Source organism: Crinia signifera, chromosome 2 (assembly GCF_055691185.1).
Source record: "Crinia signifera chromosome 2, ASM5569118v1, whole genome shotgun sequence".
NCBI classification, from domain to species: domain Eukaryota; kingdom Metazoa; phylum Chordata; class Amphibia; order Anura; family Myobatrachidae; genus Crinia; species Crinia signifera.
In genome coordinates, this window is record NC_139218.1 from 214,849,956 (window position 1) to 214,871,617 (window position 21,662).

The 21,662-nt window shown below is 45.1% G+C and overlaps 1 protein-coding gene across 1 annotated transcript; it reads left to right on the forward strand.

The window, feature by feature from the left end:
• Positions 1-6,945: 6,945 nt before the first annotated feature.
• On the forward strand, positions 6,946-14,450 carry LOC146058484 (uncharacterized). Its single transcript, XM_083170774.1, has 3 exons — positions 6,946-7,681; positions 8,534-8,678; positions 14,377-14,450. The coding sequence occupies exons 1-3, from the start codon at positions 7,265-7,267 to the stop codon at positions 14,448-14,450; spliced, it is 636 nt and encodes a 211-aa protein (XP_083026900.1). The 5' UTR covers positions 6,946-7,264.
• Positions 14,451-21,662: the final 7,212 nt, after the last annotated feature.

Here is a 21,662-nt window from a genome sequence, read left to right on the forward strand (position 1 = left end):
TATATTCGGGGTCAACTTATACTCGAGTATATACGGTAATACAATTCATGGTTAATGCATGCACTTATTACCCTGCCTTGAATATTGTAGTTCCTTCCTTCGTGGTTTTCCCCTAAACAGACTTTCACCTCTACAGTTACCTTTTTAACGCAGCAGTGAGACCAGTTTTCCTTGCAAGTCATTTTTCTGCTGCTTCTCGGCTCTGTTGTCCCTACATTGGTTGCCTGTACTGTACTAAATAAAATATAAATTATATATAACAATATACAGTATAAAGCCATTACAATTTGTTTTCGTCTTAAAGATCATCTAGTTTAAAACCTTCACACTGTCCTTGATTTGCTACTCTCCTCTACACTTATTATCCTTTTCCTGATTACAGAACACTCTACCTCACACAAGACTTTCCCCTTGCTTCTAATAAACAGACAATGAACAGCCTTACCGGGAGTGTGGTGTGTAGAAGAGATAAAGACATATGTAACATCATACTGTACAGTAATACCCCTTTAAGACCAAAACGCCGGGTCGCACCCGGCTTTTTGGACCCTGGTTGAAGCCGGGTGCGACCCGGCGTTTAGGGGCATTTACACCGGACGGGCTTAAACGCCCGCACCCCCCTCCCGCCCCTTCCCGGCGCTTGAAGATGACAGCGCGATGTCATCTTCAAGCGCCGATCGACGCCGCCGTACCCGGAACGCTGCTGGGGGCAGCCCAGCACTAAGGTAAGCTGCTAGGCTGCCCCCAGTGTTCGCGCGCACCCCCCGCCATTGGACAGGAGGTGAATGGATGCCGCACACAGGCATCCGATCACCTCCCTCCCCCGCCGCCGCTGCTGTCTGCAGAGTATAGCAGACAGCAGCGCCGGCTGTCAGTGTCAGACTGACAATCCGTCCAACCTGCGGACGCTGCGGTCCACAGGTTGGACGTTCCCCATTCATGTAAATGGGAGCCGGGTCATCCGACCCGGCGTTCCCATTTACACCGCCCTCTACCCAGGTCCTAGCCGTGTTCTACCCAGGTCAGGACCTGGGTAGAAGTCCCGTGTAAAGGGACACGGCGTTAGGGATTTACACCGCCAAAGATCCGGGTCTGACCCGCCGCTGACCCGGATTTTTCGGCGGTGTAAAAGGGGTGTTACTTAAGCACTTCTTACTTAATGAGGAAAATACTGTATATGCACAATGCAGTAGTTATAAGTGATCCCACTTTATATACATAGGTTTTTTTTCTGGTTGTTCGTTCGGATGCGAATTCACACCCTTGCGAGTCAACCAAACCCCACTTTGCGAATGGTGGCAAGCCGCCAACCATTTACAAGGCGGATTCACAAGCAGAGTTTGCAAACAGATGTTACACAGTAACATCCATTCGCATCCATGTGGTATCCGCCCCATCATTCGATGGTCAGTGACTATTGAATTATGGCCAAGGCGCACACAATTGAAAAGTTACTCTAAAGTCACTCATTATATACGGGAATGCCCATGAAACGCTGGGCGTTCCCATATGCTAATTGTCCAGACCGCTGCCCAACGCCAATCCACTCGTAAGGATGGGTGCATGCACCTAGCGAACAGATTGTTCTCCGTGGACGCACTCAGAAATGCAAAAGTGCAATAACAAAACATCGGTCCCCGTGCGAAAGAGCCGCCACAGCGAACAGACCTGAATAAGGTACATACTGTAGTGTGCAGAGTGAAAACCACTGAACTGATCAGGATGTTTGTTTAAATGTACTGTCCACAATCTGAATGAATTCAGCTGCATACTTGGGATGTAGCCTCCATTACCATTACTGTACTTTGGTAGAATAATATTAACACAAATTAACTGATATAGAAACTGTATTTCTGATGCAGATTTAAAATAGAATCTCTTTTTCACTTTAGAGTTGTCAGTCACCAGATTACTTCTTAAAGATGAGCATGTTTACAAAGAGCTGAGATGATACTTCATCAGGCACCCTAAGAGTGACAGTCTGAAGCAGAGAGGCAGCACCAGTATGATGTCTTCACCTCTTTTCAGACTGGCATGCTAAGGTAGATAAGCAACACTTTGAGAGTAAAGAGGCTAGAGTTTGATAGACAGGAGCTGAGAACTGTGGACACCTTTCTCTGATACTGATAACTGCGCAGACTTACACACAACATCAGCAGTGAGTGAAACGTGATGCCAGTACTGCCTTTAAGCTTAGAGTTCTATTACCATGCTGGTTCCCGTTTTCTTTTGACTATTCTTTATGTGTAGTATCTTATAATATACTGTTTACAGTGGCTTGTTTATAAACATAAAAACAGTTACAATCACAGAATTTGGGTTTTATTTTTGTTCCAACAGTATTATTAACCTCAATAACATTTATCTGCCCTCATTTTCAGTCTCTTTTGAACAGGCTACGGCGAGTCTATTCGAGCAGGCTAAGGCTGGACCCTGGCATCCTGGGGTGTGGTTGGATGGCAAATGGGGCAGGGCTATAAATTGTGACACTCCTGCGAGGCCACGCCTTCATTTTTGCCACTGTTGGGGAATGGCCAGGGGCTCTGTGGGGGCATGCACACAGCTGCACAGTGTGTGACCGGGGGGACACCCAAACCGCCCCTCTGCCGTGGGAGACTGGTGCCTGTGGGAGGGACATGGGAATGTCTCAAAAAGAAGGGACGTTCCAGTGAAAATCAGGACAGTTTGGAGGTATGCAACATTGTTCTTAGCCCAAAAGGTTGCACTGAGGTAGCTGGATGACTACAGTATGCTAAGCGACAAATGTGGGTAGCACAAACATGTGGCCCATCTAGGATTGGCACTGCAGTGGCAGACAGGATGGCAATAAATACTAAGCCCCAAAGAGCACATAATGCAAAAAAAAAAAGGTTAATAAACCCATAATTTCAGCAACAGGTGATCCCCCTGGATAAAGCTGGCCAAGTTCTCCGAATCACACAACCCCCATTTTTGATGACTTTTCACATTCTGAGAAGCGTCAAGAGGAAGTTGATTTTTTGAAAAACATAATTCTTAAAAATGATTCTGTTTAAAAAAGATGATTTTTGGAAAAGCTGAATCTTGAAAAAGATGATTATTAAAAATGATGCTGTCGAATCATACAACCTTCATTTTTGATGACTTTTCACATTCTGAGAAGCAGCAAGAGAGAGATGATTATTTAAAAAAAAATGATTCTTAAAAACTATGATTCTTTAAAAAGATGATTTTTTTTAAAAGATATATTTTTTAAAAGAAGAGGTGCACACAGGACAGCACCCCTCCACAGCAACAGCACACAGGACAGCAACCCTGTATTGTCTTGCTGCAGTACCACTGACTGCATCTTGATTTGACAAGGTTAGACCACACTAGTCTGGGTTGTACTCCAGTCTGTCTTCAACCATCCAACTAGTTAGTGCTTAGCACAGCAAATAGACACCAGCACACATGGACTGATAGGACAGACAATGAAAAGAGGTGCAAGATGGAATTGTCCTTGTCCATGCACAATTTAATAAACCAGTCATTTCAGAAACAGGTGATCCCCTGGAAAAAGCTGGCCAAGTTCTCTGTATCATACAACCTCCATTTTTAATGACTTTCACTTTCTGAGAAGCACCTCAGATCGGGAAGTTGGGGGGTGCTCAGATCTCGGAGATCCGGACCCTCTCATCCCTATTTATAATAGGTGCAGTGTGTGCTAAACACAACAGCGCCATTTTTCCAAAGATGTACTCGTGCGCCTTAGAGTCTGATCATCTTGCTTGTGCTAAGATTCTATAGCACTGCATGGCTGCTGACCGAAGGAAGGGGGCCTGATACTGCCAAAGGTATTTGGTATTAAGGTTGATCAGATGTTTGGAGACTTGAATTTAATTTGTCAAATTAAAAGCATTATTCAAAATAAACTGTATGAACATGGAGGCATGTGTGACTTGTGCATAACATACTTTACAGACAAAACGGAAATATTTTGGATAAAATATGTATGAAATAAGGACAATTCCCTTATGAAAATATATTGTAATCAACTACAGTACAGTAGGTTTATTTTTGGATTGCCATACAATAAAGAAGAAAAGGATGAAAAAATAGAACAAATAAAAGAAAATATTTTAGGATTCAGGAGTATACTAAAGTAGAAAAAAACATTATTAGAGGAATGTGTGTGCAACATAAAGGACCATGGCCATTTTTTAAATGTCTACTGGGGTTGGCATCGATATCCCAGCTGCTGAGATCCTGACAGTGAGAATGCTGACAGCAGCTTCATGATGTTCAAAATCCTTTTTTCAAACCTAACCCTAACCAACCCCTCCCGCACCTATGCCTAACTACTCTATTTGGCAGTCTAACACTAATGTCCCTTCCTGCAGCCAACCCCTATCCTCCCATTTAATTATGCTCACCTCTCTGTCGGTGCATGGAATGGCCACTCTTTAGATTTGCTCGATGTCTCCCAAGTTACCTCCTCAGTGGGAGCATGATGATGGTGAGAGTCTTGATTCTTCTCTATGGACAATTGTTCCAGTGGCATAATTCATTACTTCTTTCAGTACATTCTGGTGCCCAGGACACTGTCATCACTGAATATCATGTGAAGTCAAATTAATTTTTGGGGTACCAAATAAAAAATGTGTGTAGTCCTAGGCACCTAGTCCAACACAAGGAATAGATCAATGTGTTAACATGTTTGGAAAGCTCATTTAAGCTAATTTTCCTGCAGTATGTTTCTATGTCCAGGTATATATAATACAACAGTCTACAATTATAATTCAATTTAGCATACGGTATTCCATTAGTACTGTATGTTTTTAATTATAAATCTTTCAAATGCATTATTTATGTTTTAGACTATATTGTTTTAGATTACATTGTTGAATAACAATGTTAGAAGCTGGGATTTTTTCCCAAGGGGAAAGTTTACCCACCAGATCATATGCTTCTGCTCATTAATGTTGACTTCTTCTTCAAATTCAACCCCATACCTAATTGATATTTTACTAAACCCCGCACACAGACCAATTATGTTGTAAACATCTGTTGCATTGACAAGGGGTCCTACAAATGTGTCTAGGCAATAAAACTGATTTTGAGAAGGCTTTACAGTTAGGTCTATATTGTAAACTAAGGTATATAAATAATAATAATAACAACAGTTTTAAAGTGCAGATTATCAGATTTCATTTGAGGCTATTCTCAGCCAAATTAAAGGAAGGGTAAGGGGTTAGAGCTGTTTAAAAGGTAGTCCCCTCATTTACAAGGGACCATAGTATTTGGAAAATTTACTCACAAGTTGTATAATGGACAGCTTTGTGTTATTATTCCTTTGTTATTTCTTCGTCATATAAACAAGCAAAAATCCAGGGTTTAATCCAAGAGTGGCATTTGGAAGCTGTTGCTGTGAATATTAGGTCAAAGACGTTCTCAATGCAAGTGAAACTGGTCATCTTTAGGCTGAAAAAAGAAATGCATCTGAGAGATAGCAGGAATCTGAGGAGTGTTTGGTACATTCTGAAAAACTATAGAACACACTGGTGAGCTCAACAACACAAAAAAAACCAGACATCCATGGAGACAACCATCGTGTATAATCCAAGGATCATTTCCATTATATAAAAAAAAAAGCTCAGCCAAGTGAAGAACACTACCCAGGCGGAAGGAATATTATGATCTTAGTCTACTGTAAATCGAATACTTCACAAGGGCAAATAATGAGTGGTCACCCCAAGGTGCAAATCATTCATAAGCCTAAAAAATAGAAAGACCAGATTTGGCAAAAAACATCTTCATTATATCATTTTAAATCCATTGTGGCGGTTCAAAATTAGAGCCAAAATTAGAAAAATTGTATCAGTGTCCAAATATACATGGTCTTAACTATAAGTTTTTTCCATGAATGAAGTCATGTGTGGGATTGCATGCATCTTGTATTTAACTGTGACGTGATGTAAAATGGGAATAACTACTCATGTTCAAAAGGATACATGTTATGCTGGGTACACACCAGGACGACTAGGGCACGATTCTGTCAATTTAGATCCAATTCCGACCGGTTGTATGCAGATTGTATGTACTATCGTGTGTTTTTGACATTTATTTGATCCGATTCCGATCAAATGCGCGTTCACGCCGCTCGTTTGGTCGCATCTTTGGTCCTACGTGCTGCAGGTAGGATCCGTCAATCCCAGGCCGACCGACCGTCAATCGTATGCAGATCGTGAGTGTTTTTTGCCGCCTCCGTCGTCCGTCCGTCGGTGCGTCCGTCGTTTGATCCAGCCTATTTGAGTGGCATTTCCTAAACACTCCCCCGGCGCCATGTTTTTCCACATAGCAAACAGCGCTGGCGCAGCAGTTGGACTCTCCTTCTTGTCTCATCTCCCAGAACAACAACCTGGTATGTTTGCACTCCCAATGCTCTTCTATGCATGCCCACTGTTGCCACCAATGTATATAGTGTGTATAAAGCACTGGTTTGGCAACCGTGCACCCGACCATGTCACTGTTTTTTTTGGGTGGGCCCCATGTCTGTGTGTATACATATAACCAATGTCCACCATTGCAGTATTCCAAGCACTCCTCTCTGCTAGGCCCCATTCACCTGTGTGTGTGTGTTTGTGTATATATAGATATATATACATAAACCATTGTCCACCATTGCAGTATTCCAAGCACTCCTCTCTGCTAGGCCCCATTCACCTGTGTGTGTGTGTTTGTGTATATATAGATATATATACATAAACCATTGTCCACCATTGCAGTATTCCAAGCACTCCTCTCTGCTAGGCCCCATTCACCTGTGTGTGTGTGTTTGTGTATATATAGATATATATACATAAACCATTGTCCACCATTGCAGTATTCCAAGCACTCCTCTCTGCTAGGCCCCATTCACCTGTGTGTGTGTGTTTGTGTATATATAGATATATATACATAAACCATTGTCCACCATTGCAGTATTCCAAGCACTCCTCTCTGCTAGGCCCCATTCACCTGTGTGTGTGTGTTTGTGTATATATAGATATATATACATAAACCATTGTCCACCATTGCAGTATTCCATGCACTCCTCTCTGCTAGGCCCCATTCACCTGTGTGTGTGAATAGCAATCTGCACAATAAAATGTATAGTGGTTTTCATAAAAGTTTATTAACATTTTAAATACTTAAAACATAAGAACTAGGTAAACTGGTAACTATAACTATAAAAATTTAAATATGAAACAAAACATGGGTATAACTATAACAACTAAAATGGTTTTATCTTTTTACAGTCCCAATGTCCAACGCAAAGGAACAAGAGTTTTTGGAAGGGTTTATTGAAAAATATCGTACACACGAATGCCTGTGGAGAACCAAATCCAAGGAGTATTCAAACAAAATTAAAAGAAACCAAGCCTTGGAGGAGTTGGCACGCTACAGTCTTCCATTTCACCCAGAGGCCAATGTTGAATGGGTGAGGAAACGCATCCAGAATATGCGCACGGTGTTCTTAAAGGAACACAAGAAGATGGAGGCTGCAAAGAAGTCTGGTGCTGGAGTCGACGAGATGTATCAAACATCGCTCTGGTACTATGACCGGTTGACATTCACCCTCAGCCAGGAGTCGATGAGGACAGGAGTAGTCCTTATGGTCGAACAGGAAAACCAAGAAGTCGCGGCGCAGGAGGAGGAGGAGAATTCGCAGTCTGCATCGGTGAGTCTATTTTTTTGGCTATCTAATTGATTCCTCCTGCCAATCCACAGCGCCCTCCCCATTAAAGTAGGCCATGTACTCTTCCCTCACCTGTTTGGCTCGTGCACTCCCTGTGTAGCGTTGTGTTGGGGTTTGCAAGGAGGATATCTGCACTACCTCCTCTGGCAGTTCTTGGTCTTCTTGGAGTGCTGTGCCTGTAGCCCTTTGCTGTGTGGCTTTTCTGCGGAGCAAATTGTGCAGGACACAGCACGCCGTGACAACCCAGTCAATTTTGTCCACCCTCAGGTTAATGGCAGTGTGAAAAATGCGAAACCGGCTTGCCAGGATGCCAAAAGCATTTTCCACAACACGCCGTGCCCTGGATAGCCTGTAGTTAAAGATCCTTTTGTCATGGTTCAGGCCCCTTTGCGCATATGGCTTCATGACATGCTCGTGCAGGCCAAAAGCCTCGTCAGCCACAAAAACAAAGTTAAGCCCCTGTTTAGTTTCCTGGACAGACGGCAAGTGAAGGGTGTTCGCTATGAGCCTTTCGTAGAACTTTGTGTCCTTGAAAGTGCCACCATCCGATGCACGGCCATTCCTTCCTACATCCAGGAAGATAAACTCATAGTTGGCATTCACCACAGCCATTAGTACAATGCTAAAATAGCCCTTGTAATTAAAATAGTAGGAACCACTATTGATAGGCTGGGCTATGCGGACATGTTTGCCATCAATGGCTCCACCGCAATTTGGGAAGTTCCATCGCTGTTCAAACTCCTCTGCGATGACTTTCCATTCATTCACGCTGGTAGGGAACTGAAATTAGAAGTAAATAGAATTGATTAGTAAACATGTTCAATTTTTTTACAGCTTGGTGACTACCCACCTGCAACCCCAGACCTATCTGTCCTATCTGATAATGCATGCACATCTAACGAAGTTCCTACTCCGGCACGCACTCCGCCACCCACCCTGGAACCCACTCCACCACTCCCCCGTGCCAAAAAAATGCGTGGCAAAGGAAAAAAAGGAGAAGCAGCGGCACATGAAGAATTTATGATGCGGGCACATCAAGTCCTGCAAAGAAACCCGGACAAACATGACAACTACTTCACTTATGTGGCAGAGTGTGTTCGCAACATGGCTCCTGACCAGCAACTTACTTTTGAAAAGTTATGCATGGAGTTGGTGTATAATGGCAGTTTAGGGTATCTCAACAGTGGCACTAAAATAGTTGGCATTGGTAGTGCACCAGACACACCACTGTCATTAGAATCACCAGTGCCTACTCCGCCTGCCACCGTAGCAGGCCAGTCGAGCACAATTCCAACACATACCCAGTCAACACCTACACAGCCTTCTCAACCCCCCCAGTACCGTCAATTCTACAGTTCTTTACTGATAGAAGATCCAGAGTGTCCTGTTTTTGAGGATCTGTCTTAAAAAATAGGCTACTTTATCATTTACCATCGACATGGTCTCAGCTGCAGGTATGTGATGGCCACTGCTCACATGGCGTATGGCGCACATCAATGGGGCCGGGACCATTGCATCTGCGCCATGCGCCATGTGGGCCGCAGCCTTTACATATCTGCAGCAGACATCCTCTGCCACACAAGGGCCACAGTGTGTATTTTTGTTTATTTATATGCTGCTACCTGTACCTGCATTACCAGAGGGAGAACAGGATTCTCCTCAATCTGGATAGCAAACTCCATTTATTGCCCTTTTTTCTTTGCCAATAGTATGGGGTACTGTGCGGCAGACATGGTCTCGGCTGCAGGTATGTGATGGCCACTGCTCACATGGCGTATGGCGCACATCAATGGGGCGGGGGCCATTGCATCTGCGCCATGCGCCATGTGGGCCGCAGCCTTTACATATCTGCAGCAGACATCCTCTGCCGCACAGTACCTTATCCCTACTGTTGTAAGGGCATGTTCCAGAAGTTACCAGAGTGTCTTTTGTCTTGGTTTTCTACATATATGCTGCTACCTGTACCTGCATTACCAGAGGGAGAACAGGATTCTCCTCAATCTGGATAGCAAACTCCATTTATTGCCCTTTTTTCTTTGCCAATAGTATGGGGTACTGTGCCGAAGACATGGTCTCAGCTGCAGGTATGTGATGGCCACTGCTCACATGGTGTATGGCGCACATCAATGGGGCGGGGGCCATTGCATCTGCGCCATGCGCCATGTGGGCCGCAGCCTTTACATATCTGCAGCAGACATCCTCTGCCACACAGTACCTTATCCCTACTGTTGTAAGTGCCTGTTCCAGAAGTTACCAGAGTGTGTTTTTTGTTTTTTTATATGCTGCTACCTGTACCTGCATTACCAGAGGGAGAACAGGATTCTCCTCAATCTGGATAGCAAACTCCATTTATTGCCCTTTTGTCTTTACCAATAGTATGGGGTACTGTGCGGCAGACATGGTCTCAGCTGCAGGTATGTGATGGCCACTGCTCACATGGCGTATGGCGCACATCAATGGGGCCGGGACCATTGCATCTGCGCCATGCGCCATGTGGGCCGCAGCCTTTACTTATCTGCGGCAGACATCCTCTGCCACACAGTAGCCCGTACTTATTGGGAAAGTTTAAACTGGGTCATACATACTTAAATCTTTATATATAGTGTGTGTTTTTGTACAATATCTTTTATATATGGTATTATAATATATTTTTGTTGACACAATCTATTTACTATTTTACATGTTTTAACCATGAAAGGCCTAAAAAACCTGTTTCTGTCCTAGGCCTAAATTATAAATAAAAATATTTTGTTTGCACAATAAAGTGTACAGTGTATATTTCATCCTTACCTTGCAATACTGGTACTGCAGCACCTTCACAATGGCTTTGCAGGTCTCCGGGATGATGAGGCCCAAAGCTTGCGGGGAGATGAGGGATCCAAACTTTAGGTCAGCAAGAGACCGTCCTGTCGCCAGAAACCTCAGGGTGACCACCAGCCGTTCCTCAGCAGGGATAGCCATGCGATACTTGGTATCCTGCTTCTCGATGTGGGGAGTCACCAGACGCAGCAATTCCTGGAATGTGGCATCATCCATCCTCAAGAAGTTACGGAAATCGTCTGGGTTATTCTCCCTGATGTCCCTGAGCAGTGGCATGTGCGAACGAGTCTGACGCTGAAGTAGCCACTGCTTTGTCCAGCATGATCTTTCTCTCCTGCGCTGGGCTCTCTGACGCCTGAGCTTCAAAACTGCATAATAGAGCAGGTACTGTTGCTGGTGACTACCCATCACTGCATTCTCCATAGTGCAGGGTTAAAAGACACTTTGTAATGGCAGGCAAAACAAAGTAATGTGTAAATAGCTATGTCCAGCGTTCAGCAGGTATAAACCAAGCCTCACTAGTAACAAAGCAGAAATACACTGGTTTAAAATGGCTGCTGCTATTCCTATCCCCCTCTGCTAGTCCTCCCCCTCTGCTAGTCCAGCCCCTTCATTCAAATTTCAAAGGCCCATCTGACGACGGTCGCATGTGTTCTTGCAAAAAAAACAAAAACCAGCGATCCGACCGTCTTAACGACCATCGCGGGCGCATCGGGATCGGATCTAGATCGTTCCGCAAAAAAACACAATTTTTGCTAATCGTTTGCTGGGGACTGCCTGGGAGCTCCCGGGAAGTCCAAGGGAAATCGTTCCATGGTCGTCTATCGGTCGTGAACGACGGTGGTCGTCCTGGTGTGTACCCCACATAACACCCTAAAGTACAACATACAATTTAGAAAAACCTTAAAACCAAATCAAAATGTAAGAAATAGGTACGCCTAGAGGAGAGTTTTATGTTCTGTTACTATGCTCAAATCATATATTAATCAGGAATTATGGGAAGGAGCTGAGATTTAAGAACAATGTTGAATTGGTTAATACTGTATACTGTATTACAGGAATATCACTTGAGTATCCGACTGAAAGTAGACTAGAATATCCATTTTGCCACAGCTACAGTGGTCAGTAATGACCATAAACAGAGATGCAGGAAAAAAAATTAGTAAGCGGTGGTACTGCTGTGCGAAAGCCAATCATGCTGTTGTTTCTAAGACCTTCTGCACAATCTACAGAGTCTTCATGATGAGATGTGGGAATAGCCAGATACATTAGTTATTGATGGTGCTGACTGCGTAGTTGTATAAACAGTTGTATAAACCAAGCCAAACATTGTCGTTATGTAATCAGGGCCAGAAGATGCCCCAGAAAACCGACATTACTGGAGATGTTGACTTCATAATCCAGACTGCTGGCATTCCTATCGTAAGTATGCCAGGACTGGTTAGGGCTAGGCTTTAGGTGGAAAGGTGGAAAGTGGAATTTTAGGATTATGTTATAGAGGGAGAGTTAGGGTTAGGATGTGAGGAGGAATGATTAGGCACTAATAAGGGAGGTTAGGGGTAGGCTATGGGGGAGATGGTTAGGGGTAGGGTGCCACCCTATAAATCAAGGGTTGCTGCCCTAGAATTTCAGGGATTAAGCCCCTCTGCTGTATAAATCCATGGGTGTTGCAATATAACTTTAGGGGTGCTGCTCTATATTTCCAGGGGTGCTGCCCTATAAATCCATTGGTGCTGCCCTATAATTCAAGGGAACTGCATACAAAGTGAAAGGTGCAGGTGCACAAATCAAACTCCCAATTTAAAATTTTGCAATAAAATTTAGCATTTTTAGCGAGGTCCTTCGCTTATTTATGGCCATAAGTAACGGCTTGCCCACCGCGTCCAGGTGACCTCATTAGTCGGGCAAGTCCCTAACATTAGGGACTTGCCCGACTAATGAGGTCACATCCTCCCTTATAAGTCCGCTGCTGTACATTCACCATAAGTCATTGTCATGTTCAGAAACTTTGGCTAAGATCGTACGCAGTCCAGTGACACCTACTGTAAATCCATTTTCTGTTGCATCTAAGCGCCTGCAATCCACACCACCAACTCCCTCATCGTAGTAGTCCTGCAGGCCATGTCATAGGCATGACTGTCTCCTCTCCTATCTGGGATTCCTCCAGAGGATCCTTGAGTGCAACACCTACTATTGCTGCTGTTGATGCTGGGAGTCATTCATCGTCCCAGAGAAGACCACTTGCAATACTTTAACTTAGCAATTGACTGTGCAACGGTCCTATACCAAGAAGATGAAGTATGACAGCAGTCACCCTGTTGAAAAGAGGATTATTGAGGCCATAACAACTGTGCTGGTGTTAGACGTGCATCCAGCATTCGCAATCAGTGCGATGGTATTTAGACAGTTGATGAACGTACTGTGTCCAGGTTACCAAATCCTATCTAGATTCCACTTCACTAGGAAAGCAATTCCCAGACTGTACATGGACATTAGGAAAAGTATCCTTAGTGTCCTCAAAAATGCCAATGTACCCACTGTCTGCTTAACCACGGACATGAGGACAAGTGGAACAGGGCAAACTCAGGAGTACATACAGTAACTGCAGCAACAGACATCCTGTTTGCCACTGCAGGGCCACTCCTAGATGTGCTGAAAAAATGTTGGCTTTGACATGGTTGGTGGTACTCCCAGTATAAAATCAGAAAACTGCCAAGCAAAAGGATTCTTGCGCAAAGACGCAAAAGACTGACTACATCTGTTCTGGGGCACTCTTATTTTGTATAACTGATTTTTGAGGCCACACCCTTCCATTGAAGCCATGCCCCCTTTTCGGTTGGGAAGGGAGGCTCGGACACCAAAGAAGCACGCATGTGGTATTTGCTGTATTGGGTATCACCAGTCCCAGTCATGTCAGTATAGCAGAATATTGCCACATCTTACATGTTTGGCCATGACCCTGTGGGGTCAGATAGATGTTCTAGCAGCCCAGTTCATGGGTATGAGTGATAGAACTGTAATTCAAATATATCTTTTAAAAAGAAACAGTTGTGTGCAGTGTATATGTAAACTTGGAATTAAAATATGTAAAGCAGTTCTATGGAGATAATCGCAGGAGATTTGTATGTTCCCTGCTACGGAATAGCAACACAACTTGTGATGCATAAATATGCTGAAGAGGCTGCATATATTGGGAAATTGAAGTGCATGATGGATGCACTGTACCCTGAGTGCAATGCGCACTGGTGGGTTTCTATCAACACCCAATGACCTCCTCTTCATCCTCTGTGCTGGGAGGGTGGAAGATGTCATGGATTAAAACATACAATCAGGGGGACAGCTGGGACCTATCGACCCTTCTTTATCTTCTATTGTGTGAATACAAAAGCATGGAGGTTATAAAAATAATAACTGTCATTATTCTATAGGACTAGAAACCCCACAGGGAGATCATAGATCATACAGAAGACAGAGATTTAAGGCCAGTCTGTCAGATATGAAATAGCTGTATACATACTAGTCCCCAGTGTGTATATTTATCAGTGCAGAAATATATTGTGTAAAGATAGGTATTCTGCTTGTTGCCGCAATAAAAAGACATAACAATTGTCATCTTTTCTTTTTGTATGTATTTTAATCAAAATTAATGCATTTATGTATAGCACACCAGCTGTTTATGTGCATGAAAATATGGATGTATATTGAAAACAAAGCATGTTATTATCACAGTGATTTATTACACAACCACATACGACAGACAATATTTCTCCAGTCCGCTAATGTTTAGAAATAATAATATATTAAAAACGTGAAGAAATTTAATTGTTTTACTGTGGTTTGTGTTTGTTTTGTTGTAGGCGGCCAAGATATTTTGGCACTTGTAGTTACACAACAGCTGGACAATCACACATTCCATAGAAATATAAAATAAGCGGTCAATAAAAACATAAAAAAAACCTAATATTTTTATGTTTGTGGCATATACAGTATATTCTGTATTTCTCACAGTAAATCATCCAATACCCTTTTGATTTTGTTCTCCGTTCTCAACGCCTTTTCCCCTCTCCTCTGGCTCGCTTGTTCCCTTTAACATGAGCTGAGATCTCTCTGACACCTATTTCTGAAGTCTGCAACATCAGAGAGCAGCCAAGCCAGGCGTGACAGCTTGCTCGTACTGGAATACATTTGTATTTAATAGAAGACGTTGGGCTGTGTTATGAGAGGAGGATCCAGGGGAGGTTTGTCACTAGCTGATCCTGCAGTCTCTACCTTTGGAGTTATTCTGGCAGCTTGCAGTTTATCAAGGTCTTTGCAGGATGGATAGGATAGTACACTGCAACCTCTTCCCCTGAGACTGTCACACAGATACTGAAATAAACAAACACCAGAGAGCTACCTAATGGAACAGGAGATAGCAAGTGCTTGTAATACACAGCCTAGTTTGATGGTAATCCAGATCTGGCCTTGGATGTGACTATTTTTGCAAATTTTATATAAAAGCGGACAAAATCTTTCACTCTCTGGGGAAATTCATATTGGTGCTTCCAGGGCATTTTCTCAACAATAAAAAAAAATAAAAGACGTTTGGAAATTGCTGCTGGCATGGTGCTAATCCTTATACCAAAACATGAGTACTGATCCCATATTTGTCAACAGTCTTGAATGTCCCTAGAAATACAGTGGCATGTCTATAATGGGTGTGGAGTGTGTAGTGCTGGTAGGTTAATCGTAAACTAGAGATTCATGTGAATGACTAAATAGTCTCTGTGGTACTTGTTTCCTAGCACGGCCACCACGATTTCTATCGTGGTGGTCGTGTCGGGTGCATACCAAAACGCACACGACGCGACCGACGCGATGTACCCGATTTCTCCATAGGCTTCAATGTTAAAATAATTTAACATTGAAGCCTATGGAGAAATCGGGTCCATCGCGTCTCCATAGGCTTCAATGTTAAATTATTTTAACATTGAAACTGAGTACATTTAACATAGAAAAAAAAGGAAAATGGCTCAATATGGGCCATTTCTCATTGGCTATGGCCCTGGCATGTGTGTAAAAAATAATGGCCCCCCATTGTGGCCGCCACCCCCATGATTGACGCGAACCCGAAGCGTGGCGAGCGCAGCGAGCCTGCGAGGGGCGGCGGTGCGCGTCCTCCGACCTTTTCATTCCCCTACTATCCACGTCGGCGTGGAGTTGAGAATATATAGTGTGGCGAGCGTAGCGAGCCACCGAGCCCGAAGCGTGGCGAGCGCAGCGAGCCCCGCGAGGGGACGCGGATACCTGTCAAGCCCGCGAGGGACGCCCCTCGTGGGCTTGACAGGTATCCGCGTCCCCTCACTTCGGGCTCGGTGGCTCGCTACGCTCGCCACACTTTATATTCTCAACTCCACGCCGGCGTGGATGGTAGGGGAACGAAAAGGTCGGAGGACGCGCACCGCCGCCCCTCGCGGGCTCGCTGCGCTCGCCACGCTTCGGGTTCGCGTCAATCGTGGGGGTGGCGGCCACAATGGGGGGCCATTATTTTTTACACACATATGCCGGGGCCATACCCAATGAGAAATGGCCCATATTGGGCCATTTCCCATTTTTACCTATGTTAAATGCACTAATTTTCAATGTTAAAATATTTTAACATTGAAGCCTATGGACAAATCGAGTCCATCGCATAGGCTTCAATGTTAAAATATTTTAACATTGAAGCCTATGGAGAAATCGGGGGCATCGCGTTGGACGCGCATAGGCTTCAATGTTAAAATATTTTAACATTGAAGCCTATGGGGAAATCGCGGGCATCGTGTGCCTTAAAGTTAAGGCACACAATGCCCGCGATTGTGGCCGTGCTAGGAAACAAGTACCGTCTCTGTAAATCTCTGAAATATGGATATGCTGTATAAGTAATAAATAAAATATGATTGTGCTCTTGACAATTGTAAACATTGTTGGAATGTACCCACAGTAGTGTCTACAGCGCCCTAGTTTCGTGATGTCCTTTAATATTAATTCAAATAAAATAACTTGAATAAAAACATAAATGAATTCAAAATACACTTGCAGCTTCTTTAGTTTTTGAAGAATATTTTCTTTTATTTTCAAATGCTTTACATTAACACCCAACGCGTTTCGTCTCTCTTGGGCCCTTATTCTGATCGGTGCGGCCGGATCCGAATATGCGGCCAGGACCGTGCGTGCGAAACCCCGCCTTCCATACGGATCGCCAACTCCGTCCGTACGCGGTAAGAAGCTGGCCGAACGGACCGCACGTGTATTTTTCATGGAATACGCCTCCTCCATCTCAGGGAACCTCCCCCATCATTTGATGGTCGCAGAACATCGAATGCAGGACCGAGTGGTCCACCAGCTCCCGCAACCTCAGACCACACGGACATTTTTCCGTGCAAAAGCAGGGATCTGGGCGGGCAGCTGACATCCGGCCATGTCATATGTCCGCCCCCTACACGTGCGTCACGGCCGCATTACCATACGTACGCCCAGCGTTTGCATGGGAACGCCCATGAAACGCGGGGCGTATGCATATGGTAATGAGCCCAAATAGCCCTTCACGCCCCTCTCCACCCCCTGTTTGGAGTGTTCACATTTCATGTGGGATTTGGCCGTACGCCCCGCTCGCACATGCGCAGAGACGCCTCTGCACATGCGCAGACACAAAACATCGGCGGCACGAACGCACGCGGATATTACCGCACCAACCAGAATAAGGGCCTTGGAGACTTCATCAGGGGTTTTATTTAATAGATTCATTCAAAGTACAAATTTCCATCCAAAAAAGTTCAAGAAAATATTTCAAAGTTGTATATCAGTTGGATAAATTTGCTGACTGGACTCCAAGGAGTACACATACCTAGGATAAGGACAGAGATTATTTCCTCTATATGATCTTTATCCAATTGATATACAACTTTGAAATCTTTTCTTGAACTTTTTGGATGGAAATTTGTATTTTGAATGAATCTATTGAATAACACCCCTGATGAAGTCTGATGACAGTCTTCAACCACCTGGTGAAGCTACTAAATTTTCAGGTGAGCTCTCTGCCACGCACACCGCTACTTGTGTCATCTGCATGGGTACATAGCCTTCTGCCACCTTCCAGGGGTCATCCACCTTAACTTCTTCCTCCTCCCCTAGCTTCACCATGGGTTGCTTGAAGGATCAGGACGTACAAGCCTCCTGAAAAGGGCATTGGCATGAAGGTGCTGTTTCCCCAGACAATGCCGCACCTCAAACTTAAATGGCTGTAAGGCCAACAACCAATGGGTCACATGAGCATTCACCTCTTTGTTTCTATGCCTCCACTGTAAGGATGCATGATCTGTGACCAACAAAAACTAATGCCTTAACAAATAATATCTTAAGGACTCAATGGCCCACTTAGTTGCTAAGAACCCCTGCTCTACATTTGAGTACTTGCACTCTCTGGGTTGTAACTTACAGCTAAGGTAGAGGATGGGCTTTCACTATCCATCTACCTCCTGGGAAAGGATTGGGTACTTGTTTCCTAGCACGGCCACAACGATTTAGATCGTTGTGGTCGGAAGATAAAAAATCGGATCGATCGCATCGCATGCGATTTGGTCGCATGCGATGCGACCGATCCGACCGACCGATTTTTCACCCGATTTTTTTTTTTTTTACCTGATTATTTTCAATTGCCCCCCCAAATGTTACTAAGTGGGCTAGACCCCACGATAGACGTCAACCCGAAGCGTGGCGAGCGCAGCGAGCCCGCGAGGGGCGGCGGTGCGCGTCCTCCGACCTTTTCATTCCCCTACTATCCACGTCGGCGTGGAGTTGAGAATAGAATAGTGTGGCGAGCGCAGCGAGCCACCGAGCCCGAAGCGTGGCGAGCGCAGCGAGCCCCGCGAGGGGACGCGTATAACTTCACAGGTATACGCGTCCCCTCGCGGGGCTCGCTGCGCTCGCCACGCTTCGGGCTCGGTGGCTCGCTGCGCTCGCCACACTATTCTATTCTCAACTCCACGCCGACGTGGATAGTAGGGGAATGAAAAGGTCGGAGGACGCGCACCGCCGCCCCTCGCGGGCTCGCTGCGCTCGCCACGCTTCGGGTTGACGTCTATCGTGGGGTCATGGCGGGCACATAAAAAATGTGAAATGGGTCATATTGGCCCATTTCACCTTTTTTTATCATTTTTCCCTATGTGAGATGGACTTAATCAAGTCCATCTCATCTTGTGCCATTATAATGGCACAAGACCGACGCGATCCTCCCGATTTCAATGTTAAAAGATTTTTTAACATTGAAGTCTATGGAAAAATCGGGTCAATCGGTCGGTCGCATCGCGGCCGATTTTAATTGGTCGCGACCGACCGATTGACCCGATTTCTGTCATTCAAAGGGAAAAAATTGTAAAAAATCGGCCACATCGTGAGGATCGTGTCCCTTAATTAAGAGCCACGATCACTCACGATTGTGGCCGTTCTAGGAAACAAGTACCAAGGATTGTTTCTATTCCTGTCCCAGAGGCCTTCGTCTGTAATACAAATTGTCTACTAAAGTCAGAAGCTTGCAAGACAGGCTCGGTATACAAAGCTTATCTTAAATCCTGCCAAGCAGTTTCCAATCGTCTAGACCACATTATCTTGTCTGGGGACTGTCTTTTTTAAGACATTCAGTTAGTGGACACGCTTTATTGGTGAAATCTCAAATAAACCTGCGATAATATGCCACCAGACCAAAAAAAAGTCCTAAATTGTGATTTACATTTAGGTTAAGACCAGGTGAGGACTGCTTCTACCTTACTAGGCTGAGGTTTAACTTGTCCTCTGCCCACAATGTACCCCAAATACTTGGCTTCCACCATACACTATGGCACATTTCTCAGGGTTGGTGGTAAACCCATGTGCTTGTAGAGACTTTAAAATGGCCACTACATTTGGTAAGTGTGATTCCCAGTCAGAGCTGAAGATAACAATGTTGTTTAAATATGCAGCTGCATATTCTCTGTGGGGCTGCAGCAACTTATTCATAGCTCTCTGTAAGGTTGTTAGGGCACCATGTAAACCAAATTGTAGCACTTGTACTGAAATAAGCCGTCTGGGGAAGAGAAGACTGTTTCAGCTTTAGTCAAGGGTATCTGCCAATAGCCTTTTGTTAAATTAAGAGCGGTAAGGTACTGATCTTGAAAATAAAGATTTGGGGAAATCAGCTGCGCCTAGGATTGCAGCTGTATGTGTTTTCGAGGGCCACCAGACTCCAAAAACAACATCTATACACAAAAATGGAGCCACATTGCAGCGCTGTCCTGATTATACATATAATTAAACCGATGATTCTCCTATAGCTGTGAGCACTCATTTTGAAAACCCACTGAGTGCTCACAGCTATTGGAGAATCGTTGGTTTCATTATATATATATAATCAGGATAGCGCTGCAATGTGGTTCCATTTCTGTGTAAAGGTACTGATCTTGGCTACATTTTCTACCAACTTGTCAACCCGGCATAGGGTATGAGTCAAAGCAAGAGACCAGTCATGGAATTCCTGAGCTTTGCTGAGCCCCGTCAAGCCGATCCTGTCAAGTATAGCCTTTTTAAGGCCAGGATATGAATGTGCCTCATCCACAGTCATATCCACATATGCTGTCTGTGCTTCCCCTGTTCAACAGGGAACCAGCCTGTCAGACCATTTCAGGCCTCTATGTCATCAGCTGGAGTGAGCTTCGGTAGCCTCTCCCGCTCTGATTTACTTTCCCTCATCACCTTTAACTCATCATGCAACATCTGAATCTGTATTTGATATTTAGCAGCCAAATCCTGTTGCCCTGCATCTATCATCTGGACCTGTGCCTGCTGACCGGCAGCCATGTCAATTAACTTGTTTAGTATTTCCTCCATATTGCCCTGAGCTTCCCCTTTAAGGGCAAACCTAGGAGGTTGAATATAATCTGCCAGACTTTTAAAATAGACCAAGCCAACACCTGTCTGCTTTTCTGGCTACTTAACACACAACTGCCAACAAATTATTACAGTGGTATGGTAGCCCCTTAAGGATGGTTCTTTTACACACTGCTATCAATTCCAAGTTGCTGGGGGGCGTGGCCTGGCAGCCATTAGAGCAGGACGTGGCTCCGTTCTCTTCCAGCACAAAGCAGGCTGAAAGCTCCTTTCCAGGCTCCCAAAATCCGCAGCAGCCGGCTGCACAGCCTCCTAGAGACCCCCAGAGGCGAGCGGAGATACCGGCGGGTGGCAGCGGAGTCGGGGCGGCCGTTTACGGCCGCTCGCAGATTGCGGCCTACCCGATCCCCGGAAGCCGCGGCCTAAATTTCATCAGCAAGCCGCGCTGCGGGCTCCATAGCGGACGTCCGCCGCGAAACAGCGCACAGGGACGCCAGCACTCACCCCCTGCCCAGACAACCACCCGGAGACCCCCCCAGTGCCACACACAAGGTCTGTGCCTGTCCCCACCCGCATAAAACCCCGCTATTAACCCCAGCTCCTGGCCTTCTGAGCGGCGGCCATCTTGGAGGTGGCAGAGCTAAACACCTCTGCACACAGACAGCTCTGTGGGCTGAACAGCTAAGCAGCAGCGCTGTTTTCTGCCCTTATCTACAAGATAACTACCTGTCTCCCTCCCTCTGCCCTGTTGAGTGTGGAGGGTACCTCTTTGGCAGAGAAACAACCAGCCACCTCAAGACTATTAACCAGCCCTCCTGCAATTCCCAGCACAGAGGTCAAAAAGCAGTACTACAAGAAGCTGATCCCCCACCCCACTCTCAAATATCTGGCAATATTATTATAACACCAGAACCTGCATTGGGCCCGCACTGCGTCCCCCCTTTGCTCCGACTGAGACAGCCCCGCCCACAGCGCAGATCATAGCGTGGCAAAATAACAGTTACCTATCAACATACTGAAGATCAGACGCAATTTATACACCCCGCCCAGAGCTCCGCGAAGTGGGTGGGGGGCCCACCTGCTGCCTGGAGAATACAGCCCCACAGCAGAAACCGGAGATGATGACCTCACTCCACACTGACCCGTCCTCCCACTTGGGATGATTTGCCCGAAGACCTGCTGATGCCAGGCCAATGAGGGAACGCGGCCGGGACTTCGCCACGCTGCTATTTTACTACTTTTAGCTACCAACCTGGCGGCCCCA